Source organism: Lissotriton helveticus, chromosome 1_1 (assembly GCF_964261635.1).
Source record: "Lissotriton helveticus chromosome 1_1, aLisHel1.1, whole genome shotgun sequence".
Classification (NCBI taxonomy): Eukaryota; Metazoa; Chordata; class Amphibia; order Caudata; family Salamandridae; genus Lissotriton; species Lissotriton helveticus.
The window spans coordinates 1,587,798,009-1,587,818,130 of NC_136057.1; the positions used below are offsets into that span (position 1 = coordinate 1,587,798,009).

The window sequence follows — 20,122 nt, forward strand, 5'->3', positions numbered from 1 at the left end:
TTCATGATTTTAAAAATGTCTTTGGATTTATTGCGGGCTGAGAGGATTCTGTCTGAGACATGTGTGGATTTGGCCAAGGAGATCGCGTTTTTATATTCTTTGCGGGCCGCAACAAAGAGCAGTCTATCGGGATTGGAGTAGTCGCGTCTCCAATTCCGTTCTAGTTGGCGTAGCTTCAGTTTCTGTGCCTTGAGGTCACCCGAAAACCATCTATGTGAGTTGCCATGCCTGGCACGCGCAAATTTAGTGAGGGGGCGAACCTATCGCTGGCTGTCTGTAGCCAATTAGCAATGTCGAAGTTAATGGTGGGGCGAGTGTGGGCCAGGAAATCTAAGAAGCCTTGGGAGTCATAGGAGCTCCATTTACGTGACAGCCCACCTGCCAGGATAGGGGCCTTGGCCCTACCCCCGACTATGATAGTGACATCGATCAGGTGGTGGTCCGACCAGATACAGGGGGAAATGATTGGACTGGAGGGGGGCTCTCACCATACTGCCGGGCATTGCTGTTGGGCACCGTGGAGGTCCAGAGGCACGGGACCCGCGGTATTTACTACCGTTTTTGAGCGCCGCAGGAGCGGCTGAAATCTACAATTCCCAGCGTCCCCTGCTTCTTCCCGGGGACGCCGGGTGCAGCGTCAGCCCACAGCGCACGGAGGCGCATAAGAGCAGGGGGCTCCTGCAGAGGAGCGGGGGCTCTCACCATACTGCCGGGCATTGCTGTTGTGCACCGTGGAGGTCCAGAGGCACGGGACCCGCGGTATTTACTACCGCTTTTGAGCGCCACAGGAGCGGCTGAAAACTACAATTCCCAGCGTCCCCTGCTTCTTCCCGGGGACGCCGGGTGCAGCGTCAGCCCACAGCGCACGGAGGCGCATAAGAGCAGGGGGCTCCTCCCGCGTCGCGGGACGCGCGCGGGTGCCGCCGGGCTAAGCCCGGGCAAAGGGCGGGCCCTCTGTGGCCGTCAGAGGCACGAGGAGGCCGGGACGGGCCTCCCCATTTGGCTCCAACGAAGGAGGAGGTATCGGGTTGTCTCTTATTAATCCTTGTTATTGAACTCTCATTGCACTCTTTGTTTTCCTCTCAACATGTCTATCTGGGAGGAGTTGAATGCTTTGTGTGGTACGAACTACGCCCAGGATGTGTCGACCCCCCCTATAGTGGGTAGAGATCCTGATGCGGAAAAAGACAATGACACTGGGAATTTACCTAATGCCGATATAATGTGCACTAGCCCCTCGTTATCTCCTTCCTATCCACCTTTAATATTGCCGACTGAGACCGTGAATACAATATCTGACTCTGTATCACCACTTCATTTGACCTTACTGGCCCAGATAGAGCAACTGCTAGTATCTGCTTTATCACCCCTGGTCACTAAAATCGACGCCCTGGGAGACAGGCTGACCATTATTGAAAAAACAATACTAAGGAGCCATATTCCAACTGATAAAACTGCTACACCCATCCATCCCATTTTCCCCAGTAAAAATGAAAAACTTAAGCTTACGACCAATACGACAAGTACGAAAGCTCAAACTCTTGAACCCCCTATGCTTAAACCCAATCCAAGAAGCCGGAATATTACTTTTAACTCTGTACCTGTACCCCATAGAGTTCCCAGGACCGCATTCCGGATTAACTTACCTCCGGAAGCCGCCCCCTATGTGGCTGTCCTCTCTGGGGTCCCTACACCTAGGCAGAGTAAATCGGAAACTCACCAAGACTTGTTACACAAAACCATTTGATTTTGCATGTACATGGTCAAATTGATTTTTAGTTGTTTTTAATAGTTGGATCCTTCTTATTTTGTATATGTTCTGCTGAGTCATTTATATATGCATGTATTTTTACTTGCTGCTTTTATGGTTTCTAAACAAAAGAAACCGAATAAAGCTTATTTTGATTTGATTTGATTGGACTGGAGAGTACTAGGTTATGTGTCCAGATATGGTCGAGAATGTGGCCCTTGATATGAGTGGGTACAGTAATTTGTTGAGCCAGATTAAGTTTCGTACCGTGCGGTCCAGCTCGGACATCATCAAACCAGTAATTGAAGTCACCGAAGAGAGCAACTCTGGTGTGGTACGTCATCAGGTTTACCATCTGTTCGCTCAGGGAGATGGGGAACGAGGGCATAGGCTGAGGGGGACGGTAGATGAGTATAAGCGCAAGAGCACCTGGGTCGGTCTCAAGGTTGATGACTAGGTTATCCACCTCTGGCAGAGCCAGAGAGGCAGTGGCGATGAATTTGAGGTTTTTCTGTATGATGGCTGCTACCCCACCCCCAGGACGACTTGACGATCGATTGGCGTTAAGGATGTAGTAGTCTGGGGGAGGGCCGCCAGAATGTCCGGGTGGGAGTCTGTAGTGAGCCATGTTTCAGTGACCAGTAGCACATCTGGTCTTTCAGTGGTCAGTAATATGAATATATCTAGCTGGTGTTTTACCATAGAGCGCGTGTTCGAAGTACAGTACCCGGAGAGACGTGTCTTTCCTTGGTGCCTGTGGCGGGGTGTTAGAGGGAGGGAAGGTAGCCTCGTACTTACTGCTGGCAGGGGAGCTGCGTGGAATACCCAAGGACAGGATTTGCTCAGCCACGCCTGGGGGGAGCGGTATATGGGAGGCCTGCAGCTCTCTGAGTACCTTAGCAGGGTAGGAGAGGAGTTGCGCAGACCTCCTGGACCCTGGGCCCGGCCTGGCGCGGATGGGCGCAGACGGGCTTGCCTTTGGCGCTCCCGTGGGGACGATTGCATTTGGCCTAAACATCCCACCTCCAGGCTCCGCCCCTTGAAGGCCGAATGGCTGAGGCCTGAGGGGAGTGAGCGGGGGAGTGTTAGCAAGAGCTTAGGGATCGCGATTCGAAGAGGCAGGTGAGTGAGGTGGCATATTTTTAAAAACACACAGTTTTAAAAAGAGATGCTCTCTCACCACTGTGCTCTAGGTGCATCCCTACGAAAATGGGGACAGGATCAGCCGCCTGTACCCCACATTCTTGGATCCATGCATAAGTGGATATTAAAATCTCCTTCCAGTACAAATTGAGTCATATGGCGAGTGGAAACATTAAGATTGGTCAGGAAAGCGCTAAACCAGGATACATTACAAACCTCAGGAAGAGACAATAAGGTGTTCCTTCTTGCAACAAACAGCTTGGTCCCTCAGGTGGTCTGCAGCCAGTTCCTTCCATTTGGAGGACGTGGTAGACTCTCATACCCACACTCACTGAGAGGGAGTCCAGTTTGCTACATCCGCGCCTTGATACTGCCTTCCATTTTGAGGACATGGGAGGGTAACTATTGACCTCTCCCCAGCCCCTTCCCTCTTCCCAGGTCAGGTTAATAAGACCCAAGAGTTCCATGGATACGTATCTGAACAAACCTATGAGACAGAATCTAGTGGTTGTGTGAAGAGGTTCCAGGGCTCGTGTGGCTTGGTTGACTGGCTCTGACATTTCTTTTAAAAGCATGCAAACCCCTGCGCTCCCGTGGGGACGATTGCATTTGGCCTAAACGTCCCACCTCCAGGCTCCGCCCCTTGAAGGCCGATTGGCTGAGGCCTGAGGGCAGTGAGCGGGGGGGAGTGTTAGCAAGAGCTTAGGGATCGCGATTCGAAGAGGAAGGTGAGTGAGGTGGCAAGTTTTAAAGAACACACAGTTTTAAAAAGTTTCACACAAATTCCGCTTTCAATTTGTCCGAACGCGCGCCTTATTCAATCAAAGCAACGCGGTAGCAGCGAGCTGCGCGCACAGCATTCAGCAATGTATACCTCTGTATATGTGGGTGCTGACTACGGGAGCTATGGTGCACCCCTACAATTTTCCAAAACAACATGATGCTCTCTCACCACTGTGCTCTAGGTGCATCCCTACGAAAATGGGGACAGGATCAGCCGCCTGTACGCCGCATTCTTGGATCCACGCATAAGTGGATATTAAAATCTCCTTCCAGTACAAATTGAGTCATATGGCGAGTGGAAATATTAAGATTGGTCAGGAAAGCGCCAAACAAGGATACATTACAAACCTCAGGAAGAGACGATAAGGTGTTCGTTCTTGCAACAAACAGCTTGGTCCCTCAGGTGGTCTGCAACCAGTTCCTTCCATTTGGAGGACGTGGTAGACTCTCATACCCACACTCACTGAGAGGGAGTCCAGTTTGCTACATCCGCGCCTTGATACTGCCTTCCATTTTGAGGACATGGGAGGGTAACTATTGACCTCTCCCCAGCCCCTTCCCTCTTCCCAGGTCAGGTTAATAAGACCCAAGAGTTCCATGGATACGTATCTGAACAAACCTATGAGACAGAATATAGTGGGTGTGTGAAGAGGTTCCAGGGCTCGTGTGGCTTGGTTGACTGGCTCTGACATTTCTTTTAAAAGCATGCAAACCCCTCACACACTTTTGTGACATGCATCAAAATCTATGTGCCGCTTCTTACCCAAACCTGAATACTTTCTAAGGTGGGCTCCCTTTGTTCGAGGATTTTTAGCATGTTGTCTCAGAGGCTCCTTATAAAGGAAAATATTTTTGCTAGGTTAAAGCTGCTGTTAGGTAGCCTTGTTCTCTTTTTATTGGTGTCTACCTTTAGCAAGATTAAAACCAAGAGGGTTATACTTATTTCAGGGAAAACCCAACATCAGAGGGATTAAGTTCATTCGGAATCTTGTTAGGATATATCTGTGCTGAAGTATATTGGCGATTCCTAAATAAGAGTACTCTCCCTCTGGGATTGGAGGTGTTTGCTGATACAGAATAACTATTGTCTGTCTACAGTTTGCTTCCTGTTGATCAAAAGTGGCCTTATTTAGATAGGAGAACTTAAGTTCACACTTTGAGATCGTCCAACATGTACTGGGGTCATCAAACAGTTCCCTATGCCCAATTTCAGCCAAAATTGTCTTCACAACTGAAGCCAGACAGTTTTATGAGGATTATCTAGCCTTAGACATTTATTTATAGTAGATTGTGTTAAGCTGCCAGTGTCCCTGCGCCATATAGAGTGCCATTGCATGATCGGCGCTAGCTTAATACAATCATTGACATAGGGCAAACCCAGCTCTAAGGGACAAGTATAATTTGGGGAAGATCTGGGAAGCGAAACTATTACCTTAAAGAATCTGTCTTCCAATTTTTTAAGTTGATCTACAGGCGCCGTACCCCACACACCTGCCCCATAGGAGGCAGCGGATACTGTCTTCGCTTGGTAGACAGTTTTAATTGTTTGAGAGGTTTTAATCCCAGCTTCCTAGCGAAGCCCGAGATTGCACTCAGTCTCCTCCATCACTAGGGCCCTGTTTTCAATCATGCTTGACCATGACTGCATTTTCTCAAACATGACCCCAAGATACGGAAAAGATTCTACCACCTCCACCGTGTGAAAAGATTCTACCACTGTGTACCGATATGGAAGCAGTGTGTTCTTTTGCCTGTAGATGCCCCTTAAGTGAGGGCAAAGCTTTTAGATTAATTAACCCTCAGGTCCAAGGAGGACATGAAGGCAGCCTAGTCCTTTAGTAAGCGCTGACGAGCTAGCCCTGTTCTGGCAATTAGAACCACATCCTCCGCATATACCAGTATTGGTACGTTACAGCTATCAAAAACGTGGATGTTCGGTGTTGACCCCTAAGGGCTGCCTCGACCTAGTGATCTTAAAGGGGCGGACATTCCCTGTCTTTGCCAACAGCATTCATTACACTGTTTATAAAAACAAGCTGCAACCTCTAAGTTTTTAATAATGCCTTCTCTACATCAAACCTGCTAATATGTTGAGAAGCAGGCCAAACTTAGGAAGTCCAATTCATGCCCTCTTAAGCATCAATAGAGGTCCTGCGTCTCAGAAGCATAGCTTAGTCAGTGAGATTCAGGGGTGTGAACCTCAAATTTACGAACTAAAAAAACTGTGGACTGGAAGGTGGAGTGGTGAGATAACCTAGATGGGCTGTTTCCATGAGGAAGATGGTCAGTACTGATTTGCATTAGGTGGACCTCTGTCTAGAGTGGCACAGTGGATGAAAAACAATGTGTTGGAATGGTACCCCAAGCGATTGCCGTTGGTTACCCTATTTGCAGGCATTCATCCAATCACCTGTGGGTGTTTGATTGGCAGTAGTATGCCAAAAAACCTGGGACTGGTCCAGCTTTCCAATGTGTGTGAATTTCAAAAAGTAGTAGATTTGCACCCATTCAAGGAGTACTTCTGTGCGTGCAGATTTACTAAAAAATAAACAACTTAAAAGCTCTTAGTGAAATGAGAAAACAAAGAAAAATTGACTGATACACAGCAAACCCAAATCAGGGCCTTCAGACCCAACTACCAAGCCAAGAATGCCCCCAAAAACCCACTTGAAGCTCTGCTCTTAACTGCATCACCTGGGCCTGTAGTCCCCCCACCATGACACAACAGCTTGGAGTCCCTGCCCTGGGACCTCTCATTTTCAATGGTATTTTTATTGCACACATTCTTCTTTGTCTCTGCTACAAGAAGCCTTAACGGTTGTCATATTGGTGCATGTAGGCAGGCCTCAAAGTTGCCATCCTCGCCTTTATCAAATCATTTTATCAAGTGAAAGATGACCCCATGACCTAAGCCTGAGTTGCAAATAGTTTTGGGTGAGCCAAGCCAGAGCCGAACCACTGGTCTGGCTTGGCTCTAAGAGTCCATGCTCCACACAAGCAAAGAAAACATTAAGCTTGTACATCGTACAATAAACATAGTGTAAAAAATATGACTCCATCTCTTTCAAATTTAAAAAAGTGTATTTCTTTAACATGCTGAAGCGTTTCACTTTAGTACAGCGATTTATATCATTACATAGGCAGACGTTGATTAATAGTGATAGTTTCACACATGAACTTAAAAAGCATAAATGGCTCCCCCCCAACAACAATTACCATTAGTGCAGAGTCAAGTAAGTCAGTAATCACGTAAGCCCTAAACATGGTGTAAATGCTTATTATAGTTAAAGCAATATTACAGTCCATCAATTTACATTCACACATTCTCAGCTCATGTATTTAAAAGGGTTATCATATGTAATGATACAGAAAAAGAAGACAGTGAAATAAAATGTTTGCCTAGGATCATACTAAGTGAACAAGCAGTGAGGCCAGTATTTATTCTAGGTTATCCAGTTTCACATTTCGAAATTTAGCCACCAAATGTATAGCTGTGTCTCTTTCCTCTTAACTTCAAAGGTAACTGTAATGTGTTTTATTGTTAGCAGAAAATTTGATACAGACATAGCAGACATAGCAGACCCAACTCGGGGCACCCAGACCCATCTACCAAATAATTGTGCGTAAATAATTGTGTGGTGTCCCACCTCAACCACCCAAAGCTATGTCCCTGCTGCGACTGTGACTCCTCGGGAGAAAATTCTGTAACAACCTTCTGCAGACCAGCCCAGGAAAGCAGATGAAGAACCTGTTTTAGAGGGAGACTAGCACCCCCAAGGTTGATTGGAGGATGAGCCCATTTTTACCCAACATTGGGAGAGACCCATGTTCATAAACAGGAGACATGTGGTGCCTGTCTCAGATGTCTTAGCCACTGTCTTAGATTAGGGAATGTGACAAGATATTATTGTTGACCTTTAAGAGTGTTTCTTTCTGTCTCAGCTGCAGTTCATATAATGCCTACAACTAGCATTGGGGGTCAAATGTCACGATCGTCATCTTGAGGTTAAGCATTCTCTGCTGGCACCACTTTGCTTGGCCTCACAATCTTCATACATCTATTACAAAATTCAAAGTGGAGCACACCACCACTCTGAAGGTAGGTTGGAAAAGAGCTGGTGAGGTTGTGCAAATGCTGAAGGATTCACCGCGGATCAACAATTGAAATGCTGTAAAGAACAAAAGTTGCTATTAACTGAATCCGATATGCCTCTTTTATTCTTCACGGCAAAATCTTTGTCTTTAGAAACAATAATTATGGTATGCTTGGAAATGTCTGACTTATTATTAAAGCTGAGTACTAAAGTCCAGAAACATAGTATTTTGGGTAATTTTGGATGTCTAGGGGACAAAGAACTCGCTTGACAATGTTAGTATTGTTTGAGTAGATTCTAAGTCTTTAACCATGGTTGCCCCTTGCTTTGGTCATGTATTCAAGCACATCCTTCCCTCCACAAACACTGAAAGCACTGGAATTTCTTAATTAGCAAATTACTGCTGCTGCTCTCGACCAAGCTGTGCTCTACTGGAGATAGAGCATGCTGTTCTTCTTTGTCCTGTTTTAGTGCTTTTCAGTATGTCTCTATATAACAAGTTTTTCTATCCTCGTTGGAGTGATAGTTTGACATAAACTGAATACATTGATGATTATTTATGATTTGCAATATAGTTACTTGATGTGCTGGTTTCCATTAATGATATATTTTAGGGATATTAGGAGTGTATTCACACCCCATAAAAATATTTGTATGTATGTTTTATGTGCATAACACTTGAAAATATTGATGAACATTAAAACGTTTGCCTATGTACCATTGAATGCTATCAAGACTTAGTTTTGTCAAATACAGGGGAGAAGTTAGTGGTTTCATAACGTCTGGCAATCCTTCCTAATGGGGATCCATACTGCTCTGGTGAATGTGGTGTTGCAGTGACCGAAGTACTTAGCATCCTAGGATCCCTCTAAGGGGTGCAGTATATGGAGAAAGTCAGGAGCCCTGACTGTGTGACCTTGAGTCGAGACATCTGAATCCAGTTGCTGAATGGTAGACTGAAGCTGGAGATGTAACCGGAGGTGACTGTTGTACTATAATGCTTTAAGAACATGCAGACTCATGTTTTCGTCAACTCACCAAGAAACTATATAACTGTATTAGAGTTAGATAGCCCACCTCAGCAGGAACCTATCAAACCACTAAAGCCGACTTAGTTTCAGAAGCAGAAGTTCCCTATATATTATCATTTTTTGTTCATCATCAGAGGTATGTTTTCGAGTTAACCTCGTCTTTTAAATGAAGAATATGCAATGGGCTAAAACAAATGTACGTTTATTGTTATAATTTAAGGATGAGCATGTGAAGGTTGTTATATTCAAGTTTATTGTAAAATTAAAAGTCAATTTCTAAAAACGAATGCAGTAGTTGCTTGAGTGAATAACGTTTCCCTGAAATGTGTAAACTTGCACCAGTGATTGATTTACTTGGCTGGTGTGACCCCAAGACAACATTGAATCCGTTTACATATCGTTTCTCTAGGTTCTTAGATAGCCAAATTGATTTTAAAAGTTGGCATTTGATTTTCTACCTCAAACCCAAGCTCTACATTGGTGTCAAATCTATAAGTATAGCAGCATGACTTCGGAGGTCCTCGTCGACTTGTATATGTTGAAAGTTGATCAATGTATCTCTTGGCTTGTGGATCTTTGCCTTAATCACGTAATGCAGAACCTGGTCTTCCTTTCTGTACAGCGACTTTAGTCCATGCTAAATTTGGGGTTCACAACTGTGGTGGTGGCACTTTTGTACAGTGGATTGTTGAGCTGTAAAAGAAAAGAAATTCGACTTTACTGTGAGAATCGCGTTGCTACTTAAAGGGGAAAACTGCATATTAAAAATAGTGGCGAGGAACCTAGCCGTATGGTGTGCTCATGACAATAGATACTAGTCCCTCTATAATGTTAATATGCTGAATGTAGAAATAAACCCCCTTAAATAGTCATACATTGTTTCTTCTATTTTCTGAACCAACCGCAAAGGATTAACTGTGTGTGCTTGCCATTTAATATCTTTCAATGTATTCAGCGTTTTAGATCATCTCGCTGAGGGATTGCATCCACCTTTTACATGGGGCAAACTTATTTGAATATTGTGTAAGTGTTTTCCTTTCTTTTAATACATACACGTCTCGTACAAGAAATAGTCAAATCAATCCACATAGTTCATGTCCATGATCTACCTGGTAACCATCATTTTTGACATATGGTATAATTTAAACCTTGAATACAATAGTTTGTTTCATACATTATTTAAAATGTTAAAATCAATTCAGGATTAACATTAACCGCCTGATTCATCAAGCTAAATTGCACTCGCAAAGGGCAAGATTCTCAGAATCTTGCCTTTTGCGAGTGCAATTTTTGCATTTGGGATTCATCATCCCAAATGCAAAAGTTGCTATTTAAGAATTCGCACATTTGCAAAGAATTGAATTTAAGGAATCTCTATTTGAGATTCCTTAAATGCAATTCATGAAGCATTTTAAAATTGCGAAAATGCAATTTTGGGCCGCTATTTACCGAGAGGTCAGACCTCTCGGTAAATAGCAAAAACTTAGAAAAATGCTTTTAAAAGCATTTTTCTAAGTTGCATGTTGCACACACACATGTCCTTTGGACATGTGTGTGCGCAACACCTGTTTCAATTTACATTTAAGGGGTGCTACAGGGTGTCCTTTGGACACCCCTGGCACCCTTTCAATCGCTATCTTATTTGCGATTAGCTAATTGCTAATCGCAAATAAGGAATACTCCCCATTCATTCCTATGGGCCTTTTGGCCCATAGGAATGAATGGGGAGTTATTCCTTATTTGCGATTAGCAATTTGCTACTCGCAAATAAGGAATGTGTAGGAATCGCTATTTATTTAGCAATTCCTACATGAATACCGTTTTGCGAGTCCTTAATAGCGATTCGCTATGAATCGCTATTAGGGGCTCGCAAAACGGCCCGTTGATGAATAAGGCTGTAAGTGAGGAGTATTTTCGCACAATCCTGTTTTATGTCTAATATTTTCTAAGAAGTGGTATGGACTTGCACCACTGTCAAATGTGACCTTTTTGTTAGTTTATCCAATACTCCCTAGGGTGATTTTGCACATTAGTAAACTGTCTCCTCATCTTAACAATATTCGATGTGTTTTGACCTCCAGATGTGAGATTTGTCTTCATTGAGGTCTTCGCTGGAACCACAATCGTGTTATCCCAGTATTTTCTGTTATCCACACATTGCTTTCAGGATCTAGTTTCTCATGTTTTCTCATTAATTTTACGTGCCAAACTGATATAGTTATGTTGTCAAGATGAGCTTGCTATGAGCTTTTCATACAGTTTTTTTTTCTTTAACTCCATCTCAAGTTATGATGTTTGCCTTTCGAGCATCCATCCCCTCCAGAATTGCTGCTGCCTTTGCAGTGGCCACCTGGGAGTGGGCCCTCGCCTTTAGTGCATTGCAGCCAGAGATTTGCTTTTATGAAGACCATTCTGCTCATCCCACCTCAAAAGAACTGGAGCGTTGGTTCACTCGACAGACCATAGGGGAGTTGGGGGTATTGTGTATGGACATGATCTCACGAGTATGTCTGCAGCTCACGGACAATCTATGCTAACTTGAGAATCGAATGGCTGGATGGATGAAGCTGAAGGGAAGTTGCTTTTTTAGGAAGCTTTACTAGAGAGCAACCCTCCTGAGAACATCGAGGTGCTGAGTGCAGATGTAGATAGGCAGATGGGAGTTTGTGTCAGATACAAACAGAAAGAAAAATTGCAAATGTGCAAGTGGTAAAGTCTCTCAAGAAAGAGATACAAATGAATAAACTCTAAGAGTCACATAGGAATGGTATAGAGTACAAAGGTCTCCTGCATATACTAGTGATTAGAGTTATCTCTATATACATAAATATACACATAGTAGATTTTCTCAGGTCAAGACTCCAAAAAAAAAAACCAGGAGAGCAGAGCTCCATTGAGTGGGGTCGGAGGGGGGACGCAGTCACAACACCAAGGGAGGGTGGGAGAGATACAAGGGTATGGAGAAAAGGCAAAACAGAAAAGGGAAAAAACATTTGAGGATCGTCAAGGGGGAAACGAGGGAAAAGGCTAAAGGACGAGGGAATGCACAAGATGGCAGGTCAGGGTCCAGAGAAAAGAGGCCGAGAACAGTAGCAAAATGGCGGCTAGGACAAAAGAAAAAGTAAAGAGGTCTATGCTGTACTATGTCTCTGGGAAAATGTAACTATCTTGAATGCTGCCTCTGCCAGCGGTGCAGCAGCACATGGTCAGGTGACCTTTCAACTGTCATGGGACCACCTCTTACACAACACACTGAGACACATCTGCGCTTGCAGCCTGCTTGAGCTCCGTGGGACTTGTAGACTAGTCCAGTTGTCCTTTTCCAGTCTCCTCTATAGCTCCCTTCTGCAGACCCTACTCTTTGTGCCTCTCCCTGTGTGTCCTGGAGAAAAAGCGAGCTTCACTATTGCTGCCTTATTAGGAGGACAACTGAGAAGCAGCAAAGCATCACTGTGAATCATGTTACCAGTCAAAACGCTTTCTGATTTGATGGGCCCAAGATGTTGAGTTATGTCAATGTCTGCATGCAGCTGGCTGATGCTCACCTGCAACTCCACTGTAGAGCTCGACATGGTTGTCTCCCGTTATAGTGACAGGATGCCCAGAAGTGAGGTTAAAGGAAATGAGTAGGAGGTGATGGGAGAGCTGTTGGATAATCTGCATTTTTTCTCTGCTGCTATGTTGTTTATAACGTGTGGCTTGTTTGCATGCATATGTTTTCCCCTTAGGGCACAATGCTGTATATTATAGTAGGTGAACTGGTTACATGGGAAGCTATGTAACGTGGGCTTTGTATTCCTGCCTCCAAGCTGTTTGCTAGAGAGCCTAATAACTGCATGGGTTATGTGTGGGCTGGCAAACACACACTCTCCATTTCTCTTGGTGACCTAGCTGTATTTTGACCATGGGTTTTAGATTGTTTTCCCTCTCCCGCTCCGAGGTTGTAGGAATACTACAACTCCCAATAGACACTCTCTGTGGCAAGTCTCCATGTTAAAGCAAACTGACAAAATGTTGGGATGCAATTATGATTCCCCGTAGTACTAAGGTTCAGATATTTTAAGCCAGCACATTGCCTGTGCCCTCCAACTGCGGAAGCTGCCAGGAGCACTCATACCCTCTCCCACACTGATTGGTGGGTGCTTAAATCTAATCCAGAAACGACCCCTTTGACTACTTGTCATTCATTGTCTGCCGCCAGTCTTGGTCTTGTTCCTGATGTGCACCATGTCTGGTTGCAACTGTACCGCTGGGGAGCCGGCGGCTATTTGCTACACCCACTTGCTGTCACACGAGCGCTGGACTTGTGGTGGTGGAGAACGAGGGAAAATAGGACAAAACATGTTCTGGGTCCAGTGGTAGAAGAGGGCGGGGACGGAAGGGCACGGCGTGCCCCTACTACTAAAAGTTATACCAGTGCGTTCCCCTACTTCTTACTTTCAAAAAAGCATCCCGGGACGGCATGAATAGTCCTACTTAAAAACGATAACTTTTCATTCAGATTCCAGGGGCTGCTCGCACTTCTCTGTTGAACTCCAGAGGCTGCAGCAGCCCCTCCCATAGCGCTCACGGACTGAGGCCCTGCAGCAGCCCCTCCCTGAGCTCTCACAGGCTGAGGGCAGGCCCGTTGTCATTCCGATTGAGGCAGATTATCCCCTTTCGAATGACAATGCGCCCGCCCTCTGCCTTTAGCATGTCATGTGCCAGTGAGATTGGAGTTAGTGATTACAGAGGAGCTTTCCCCCGACAGAGCGCTTCGACACCTCGTTGGGGGTAGTAAGCACTATCTAAATGCAATTACAATACAATACAATGATTGTGTCATGTTACATGAGAAGGCCTGAAAAAAATGCCTTTTTGGTGTACAGGGTTACTCAAGGAGACATTTTTTTTCACTGCACTGACATTTTTTACACTGTTCCTCAGGAAGGCAACTCAGTACAATCAAAAGAGACTGAGAAAAACTTTTTGTCTCAATTCCCTCTATGCTGACTTTGTTTATCTGAGACTGCAATGGCTGCAGATCTGATTGAAATCGTTAAGCAGCGCAGATCAGTATAGCGTTGTATCTCCTCGTAAAGGGCCTGTGTGCTGGGGAATCTCTTGTTGTGACGCTATAGTGGCTCTGACAATATGATCCCCCTTGACACCCATACGACCAACTTTTCATGACCTTCCATCACTCACAGCACAATTGGGGCAGGGCTTTAAGTGGGATGAAAAAACTTGGCTCTCAAAGGGACCTGGCCGATATAATTAAGGATGTGGCTTAAAACATTTACGCAAAAAATATGTGCCCAGCGTAATGTGCTGTCCGACTTGTATTTTGCTGCTTCTGTTATTGTCCCACATATATAATACAACCAGTAACATTACACCTACAACAAGCCAGGACTATTGGCTTTGTCAAAGGTTGTTGGTTGGAAAAGATAAATATACTACATTCATACAACTATGGCTTTGTTGTATATAATATTGAAAATGCTTTAGTTTCCGATTGAAAATGCTTTAGTTTCGGATTGAGGCTGATTATCCCCTTTCCAATGACAATGCGCCCGCTGTCTGCCTTTGCATGTCATGTGCCAGTGATATTGGAGTTAGTGATTACAGAGGAGCTTTCCCCAAACAGAGTACTGTGGGGAATTTGCCACCTTGTGCAATTTGTCAATGTTGTACAAAGAGTGAACTGGGCAGGAGCAGTGACGGACAGAAGAGGGGACAGGAAAGGAGAAGTAATAGGGCAGGAGAGGTGACTGGGCAGGAGAAGTAACGGGCAGGAGAAGTGACAGGGCAGGAGAAGTGACGGGCAGGAGAAGTAACGGATAGGAGAAGTGGTGGGGCAGGAGAGGTGACGTGTCAGGAGCAGTGATGGGACAGGAGAGGTGACAGGAAAGGAGAGGTGACGGGGCAGGAGAAGTGAAGGGGCAGGAGCGGTGATTAGGAATGGGCAGCAGCGGTAACCGGCAGGAGCAGTGAACGGATAGGGGCAGTGAATGGATATGAGCAGTGAACGGGGCAGGAGAAGTGATGGGACAAGAGAAGTGATGGGGTTGGATTGGTGATTGGGCAGGAGTGCTGACCGAACAGGAGCAGTGAACGGGCAGGAGCAGTGAACGGGCAGGAGCGGTGACGGGGCAGGAAAAGCGACGGGCCAGGAGCAGTGATGGGGCACAAGAGGCAACAGGAAAGGAGAGGTGACTGGGCAGGAGAGGTAACTGGGCAGGAGAGGTGACCGGGCAGGAGAAGTGACGGGCAGGAGAAGTGACGGGGCAGGAGAAGTGACGGGGCAGGAGAAGTGACGGGGCAGGAGAAGTGACGGGGCAGGAGAGGTGACGGGGCAGGAGAGGTGACGGGGCAGGAGAGGTGATGGGGCAGGAGAGATGACGGGGCAGGAGAGGTGACGGGGCAGGAGAGGTGACGGGGCAGGAGAGGTGACGGGGCAGGAGAGGTGACGGGGCAGGAGTGGTGAAAGGACAGGAGCAGTGAACGGGGCAGGAGCAGTGAACGGGGCAGGAGCAGTGAACGGGGCAGGAGCAGTGAACGGGGCAGGAGCAGTGAACGGGACAGGAGCAGTGACAGGGCAGGAGAAGTGAACGGGGCAGGAGCAGTGAATGGGGGAGGAGCAGTGAACGGGGCAGGAGCAGTGAACGAGACAGGAGCAGTGATCGGACAGGAGCAGTGAACGGGGAAGGAGCAGTGAACGGGGCAGGAGCAGTGAACGGGGCAGGAGCAGTGAACGGGGCAGGAGCAGTGAACGATATAGGTGCAGTGATGGGACAGGAGCAGTGACGGGGCAGGAGAAGTGACTGGGAAGGAGAGGCAACAGGGCAGGAGAGGTGATTGGGCACAAGAAGTGACGGGCAGGTGACATGACAGGCAGGTGATGTGATGGGCAGGAGAGGTGACGGGGCATGAGAAGTGACGAAGCATTAGAAGTAATGGGGCTGGAGCGGTGATTAGGCATGAGCAGGAGTGGTAACCGGGCAGGAGCGGTGAACAGACAGGAGCAGTGAACGGGGCAGGAGCAGTGAACGGGGCTGGAGCAGTGAACGGGGCTGGAGCAGTGAACGGGGCTGGAGCAGTGAACAGGGCAGAAGTGACGGGGCAGGAGAAGTGACGGGGCAGGAGAAGTGACAGGATATGAGAAGTAACGGGACAGGAAAAAGGACAGGGCAGGAGAGGCGACAGGGCAGGAGAGGCGCTAGGGCAGGAGAGGCACCAGGGAAGGAGAGGCGCCAGGCCAGAGTGAAAGGTCCGTGGACTTCCCTCGTAAGAAAACCCTCCTTACTTTGCATTTGTTGGCTGTTTTGTCCCATACTGGTGTACCTTTTATTAATAAACTGTGCGATTACTTAAAATCTTTACAGTATAAAATACAATAAAATCCCCCCCCCGACGCGCCCTACTCCAAGTAAAACCGTGAGTGCAACTTTTAGTTACCATACTGACTGTTTTGACTACTTTTGACCAATCAGAGTTCTATTCAAAGAATAAGGGTTTTGTTTTCTCCATAACTCCACTCCTACTGGAGTCTGAAAGACATGTAGAAGTTCGGCATCATCAATCACACTGCAGAGCCCGTTGACAGTGGGTGGGTTCTTCATCGGGCCCTTAGCCGACCCAGATTAAATATCTAAGTCCGATGGTTCCAGTTGCTTTGTGAGGACTCCCTCAGTTAAGTGTAAGCTGACAACATTGGGGCAGCAGGGGAAGCGCAATGCCCACTATCAAGGCCCTTCGGGTCAGTAGCCTTTAATTGGGAATCGAGTGCCATTTTAACTTGATGGGTGAACTTGCCGACCCTAGCTAACAAGCAGGTCGTAGTTTCTGAGAAGCACCAGTCCGAGGCCTCTCTGCATGTTCTAAGGCCTAAGTTCCGTAATGCCGGATGCAGCAGTCGATGTCGATCACTGGCCAACTTTGTGCAGCAGCACAGCAGGTGTAGCCAGGATTCTCTGCGATAGTTGCATAGTCGACAGGCAGTGGCTCCGTCCATTCGTGCCCAATTTGGGTTGAAGTCCGCGATCCTGAGGGCCAAGAGGTGCAGAAACAGAATTTTCTGTCTTGCATGGGTTGTTAGTGAATCTTGCAGATATAGTTGGGGTTTGCCGGGGATGTAGGACTTGTCCAGGGCCAGAGTTAGTGGGTTATGCCGGAGCGAAGAAAGGTCAAGCCCGAAAGAGATGGACTGGACTTGGCGCTTAATGGCTTGGGCCCAGGCAGAATATGGGATTTCGTGAAGGGGCAGGCTCCTTCCCTCGATTTTCAGTACATCGATGGCTAGTTCCACCTTGGAGTGCCATGGGGAGCCCGCTTCACTGAAGATGGTTTTTAGGAAGTGCTTTAAGGTGTTTTCGGGCGATTTCTATACTCTAACATAGTATTTTAACAAATCCCCCAGTAGTGCCAGCTCTGGTCGTTTCAGGCCTATTTCTAGTCTTAGCCTGTTGTTCCGTGCCTGTCTGGGGGCCGTAGCACCATCTTGTATGCTTTCGCCTGGGCCACGTGGACCACTTTCTCAAATGCACCTGGGTAGGCTATGTGGCCGTACGTGATGGGGGGGATCAGTTTAGCCCTGAGTACTGTCAGCATCGGTTCTGCTGAGGGACTGGCCAGGCGATAGCTTAAGCGTCTTAAAGACAGTATTATTTTGTCTATTCTTGGTTTTAGCTCCTTCAGATGTTTGACTGCGGTAGCCCTCTCAGACACCCACATGCCCAGATAGTTATAAGATGAGGCAGTGATGATTCGGTGCTCCCCCAGGGACCATGAATCTTTTTTTTTGTGATGGTATTTGCCAAAGATTACTATCTTGGTCTTGCTCGCGTTGATCCGTAGGTCGTTCTCCTTGTTATATGTGGCAAGACTGTTTAAGGCTCTTTGAAGCCCTACCCTGGTGTGGTCCATGACCACCGTATCGTCTGCGTACTGGAGCGTTCTCAAGGCCAGCTTCCCCAGTCTTGGAGGTGCTAGGTTGGCATCTTTCAGGGCTTGCCCCATGTCAGCTGTATACAGAATAAAATGTAGGGGGGCCAAGACGCACCCCTGCTTTAAACCAGAGTTGGTGGTGATTCTTGTTGTTGTGATTGTGGGGCTTAGTTTCACCTTGACCCATGTCCCCTCATAAAGTGCTTTTATGGCTTTTAGCAGGACTTTGGGGAGCCTCCAGGGCTCTAGTTTTGCCCAAAGCTGGCTTCTATTCACTCGGTCAAAGGGCGTAGAGTAGTCTATAAAGCAACAGAACAGGGGCGGCTTATTCCTCGTATTGGCCTTCTTCGCGAGGTAAGTAAGCGCTGTGATGTTGTCCAAAGTGGAACTGTTAGCCCTAAAGCCGGTCTGTGAGGGCGGAAGAATGCCGTTCTTGTCCACCCAGGTCTCCAGGTCCTTTAAGAGAAGGCGGGCATATACCTTAGCTTCTATGTCAAGAAGGGCTTTGAGTCTATAATTAGCTGGGTTCAAGTGATCGCCTTTTTTATGAATGGGAAATAGAATTGAGCCTTTCCAGGAAGTTGGCAGGATTGCGGTTGCGAATGAGTGATTGAATAAAGGGGTGAGTATAGTTGCAAAGAAGGCTGAGGCGGTCTTGAAAACCTGGGCGGGGATCCCATTTGGACCGGGGGCGCAGATGGCCTTAATGTGCTTTGTTACCTCCGCATCTGAGAATTTTCCGAGTCGGGTTGGTCTTAGGTCTTCTGTCGCTGAGCTTTCAGTTTTGATGGTTGCAGCTGCCGCCTTGGACCACACGGAACTGCCGTGAGTCGGCTGGTTTGGCTCACAGGTATACAGCCCCTTTGCATACTGTTCCCTCACTTTCCCTGCAACACTGTTTTCCTTATGCGCGCCTCTAGGGATCAGGCTGTTGATATAGCGCCATAGCTTGCTGTTGTCTTTTTCTTTGATTAAGGAAAACACTGTCAGCCAGTTCTGTTTGGTCCGCTGTTTGTTTAGCTCCCAGATTTTCTTTTTGTAATTGGCTCGCAAAGCGGCAATGGGGGGCCCCCCCTGGCAGGTGAGTGCCTTTCTTTTTTGCCCTGGTTGCCTTGTTGAGTGCACACTTGTTCTGTGTCAGGCTCCGCGATTTTAGACGGCTTGGCCTGGTGTTTTTTTGGCAGCTTCTTGATTAGTGAGTATTGCCCAGGCACTTCAATATATCCGTGGTCAGTGTTTCCCATAGGTATGTGATATTCTCACTATCTTGTGGCCTTAGTTCTGCCACCCTACTGGCTACATATGCCGAAAATCTGTGGCTGAGATTGGTCGACCATTTTATTCTTTTGAGGACTAAATGATGTTCTTCGCCTGTAGTCGTTCCAATTACTTCCTGAGAGTCCACCTGTTCCCGCGCCAGGTTATATATGGCACGGAGGGGCCTGTGGTCGCTTTCGACTCTGTCGTCCACGGTAACATTGCAAAGTTTGTGAGCCATTCCTTCGTTGGTGAAGATATAATCTATAGTGGAGACGTTCCTAAAGGTCGAATTAGCGGTCCATGCGGGGTGGCTCATATTTTGTCGCGTGGGTGGATTGCAGATAAAAATTTGCGAGAAATTCAGTCAATGGGGCTGACTTCTTGCTTGGGGGTGCCACTGGGATCAGATCCAGGCCTCTCAGGTTGAAATCACCCGCAATTATTACATCATAGTGCAAACGGTTTATTAGTAGCTCTTCCAGAGTGGTGGTGAGTGATTCCATAGCCTGAGGAGATTGATATTTTGCTGGGTTGAGGTAGCAATTGATTAGTAAAAGGGGGCGGGGTTTTTGACCCGATCTCAACCCTTCTATTGTGATGGCTTGCAGGTCAGGTGACTCCAGTTTTAGTTCTGTTGCATTAATTTTGCAGGCATGGCTTACGAAGATGGAAAGTCCCCCTGACGGGCGACCAAAGATCGTCCTTTTGGTTGCTGATTGAAAATGTTCGTAGAAGCCAGCTATTGGGGTCGTTGACCTCGCCCAGGTCTCCTGAATGCACAATATGTCCCCCTGTGCAAGGTAATCGAGAGTGGTCGTGTCCCTAAAAATGTTACAATAGCCCGGCGATGTTCCATGAGATGATAGTTAGCTTGCGATCTTGGCCCCTAAGTGGATTTACGCGTGCTCTGTTTTCATGGGTGTAGGTAGGGTTAGGGGCCCTGTCTCCATGTGTCCTCCGTGTGAGCCAGGAGGCCACTGCACACTACGCTGCCTTTCTTTTAGCAGGATTTTAATTTTTAGCGGGGTTCTTGGCCTCCCTGATTTCAATCCCCCATATGGGCTGATGGATCTTGTGCCTTTGAGAACGGAGATAGGTTCTTGAAGGCCGTAATGAGGCCTAAGGACGTGCAG

At 46.9% G+C, this 20,122-nt stretch overlaps 1 protein-coding gene across 1 annotated transcript in view; it reads right to left on the minus strand.

Annotated features, from left to right (window-relative positions):
• Window positions 1-6,738: 6,738 nt before the first annotated feature.
• ITGB7 (integrin subunit beta 7) overlaps window positions 6,739-20,122 on the minus strand; it is an 887,312-nt gene continuing 873,928 nt past the window's right edge. The window contains exon 16 of the mRNA XM_078687492.1: window positions 6,739-9,494. Coding sequence (XP_078543618.1) covers window positions 9,429-9,494 — 66 coding nt within the window. The 3' untranslated portion in view covers window positions 6,739-9,428. The remainder of the gene's footprint in view (window positions 9,495-20,122) is intronic.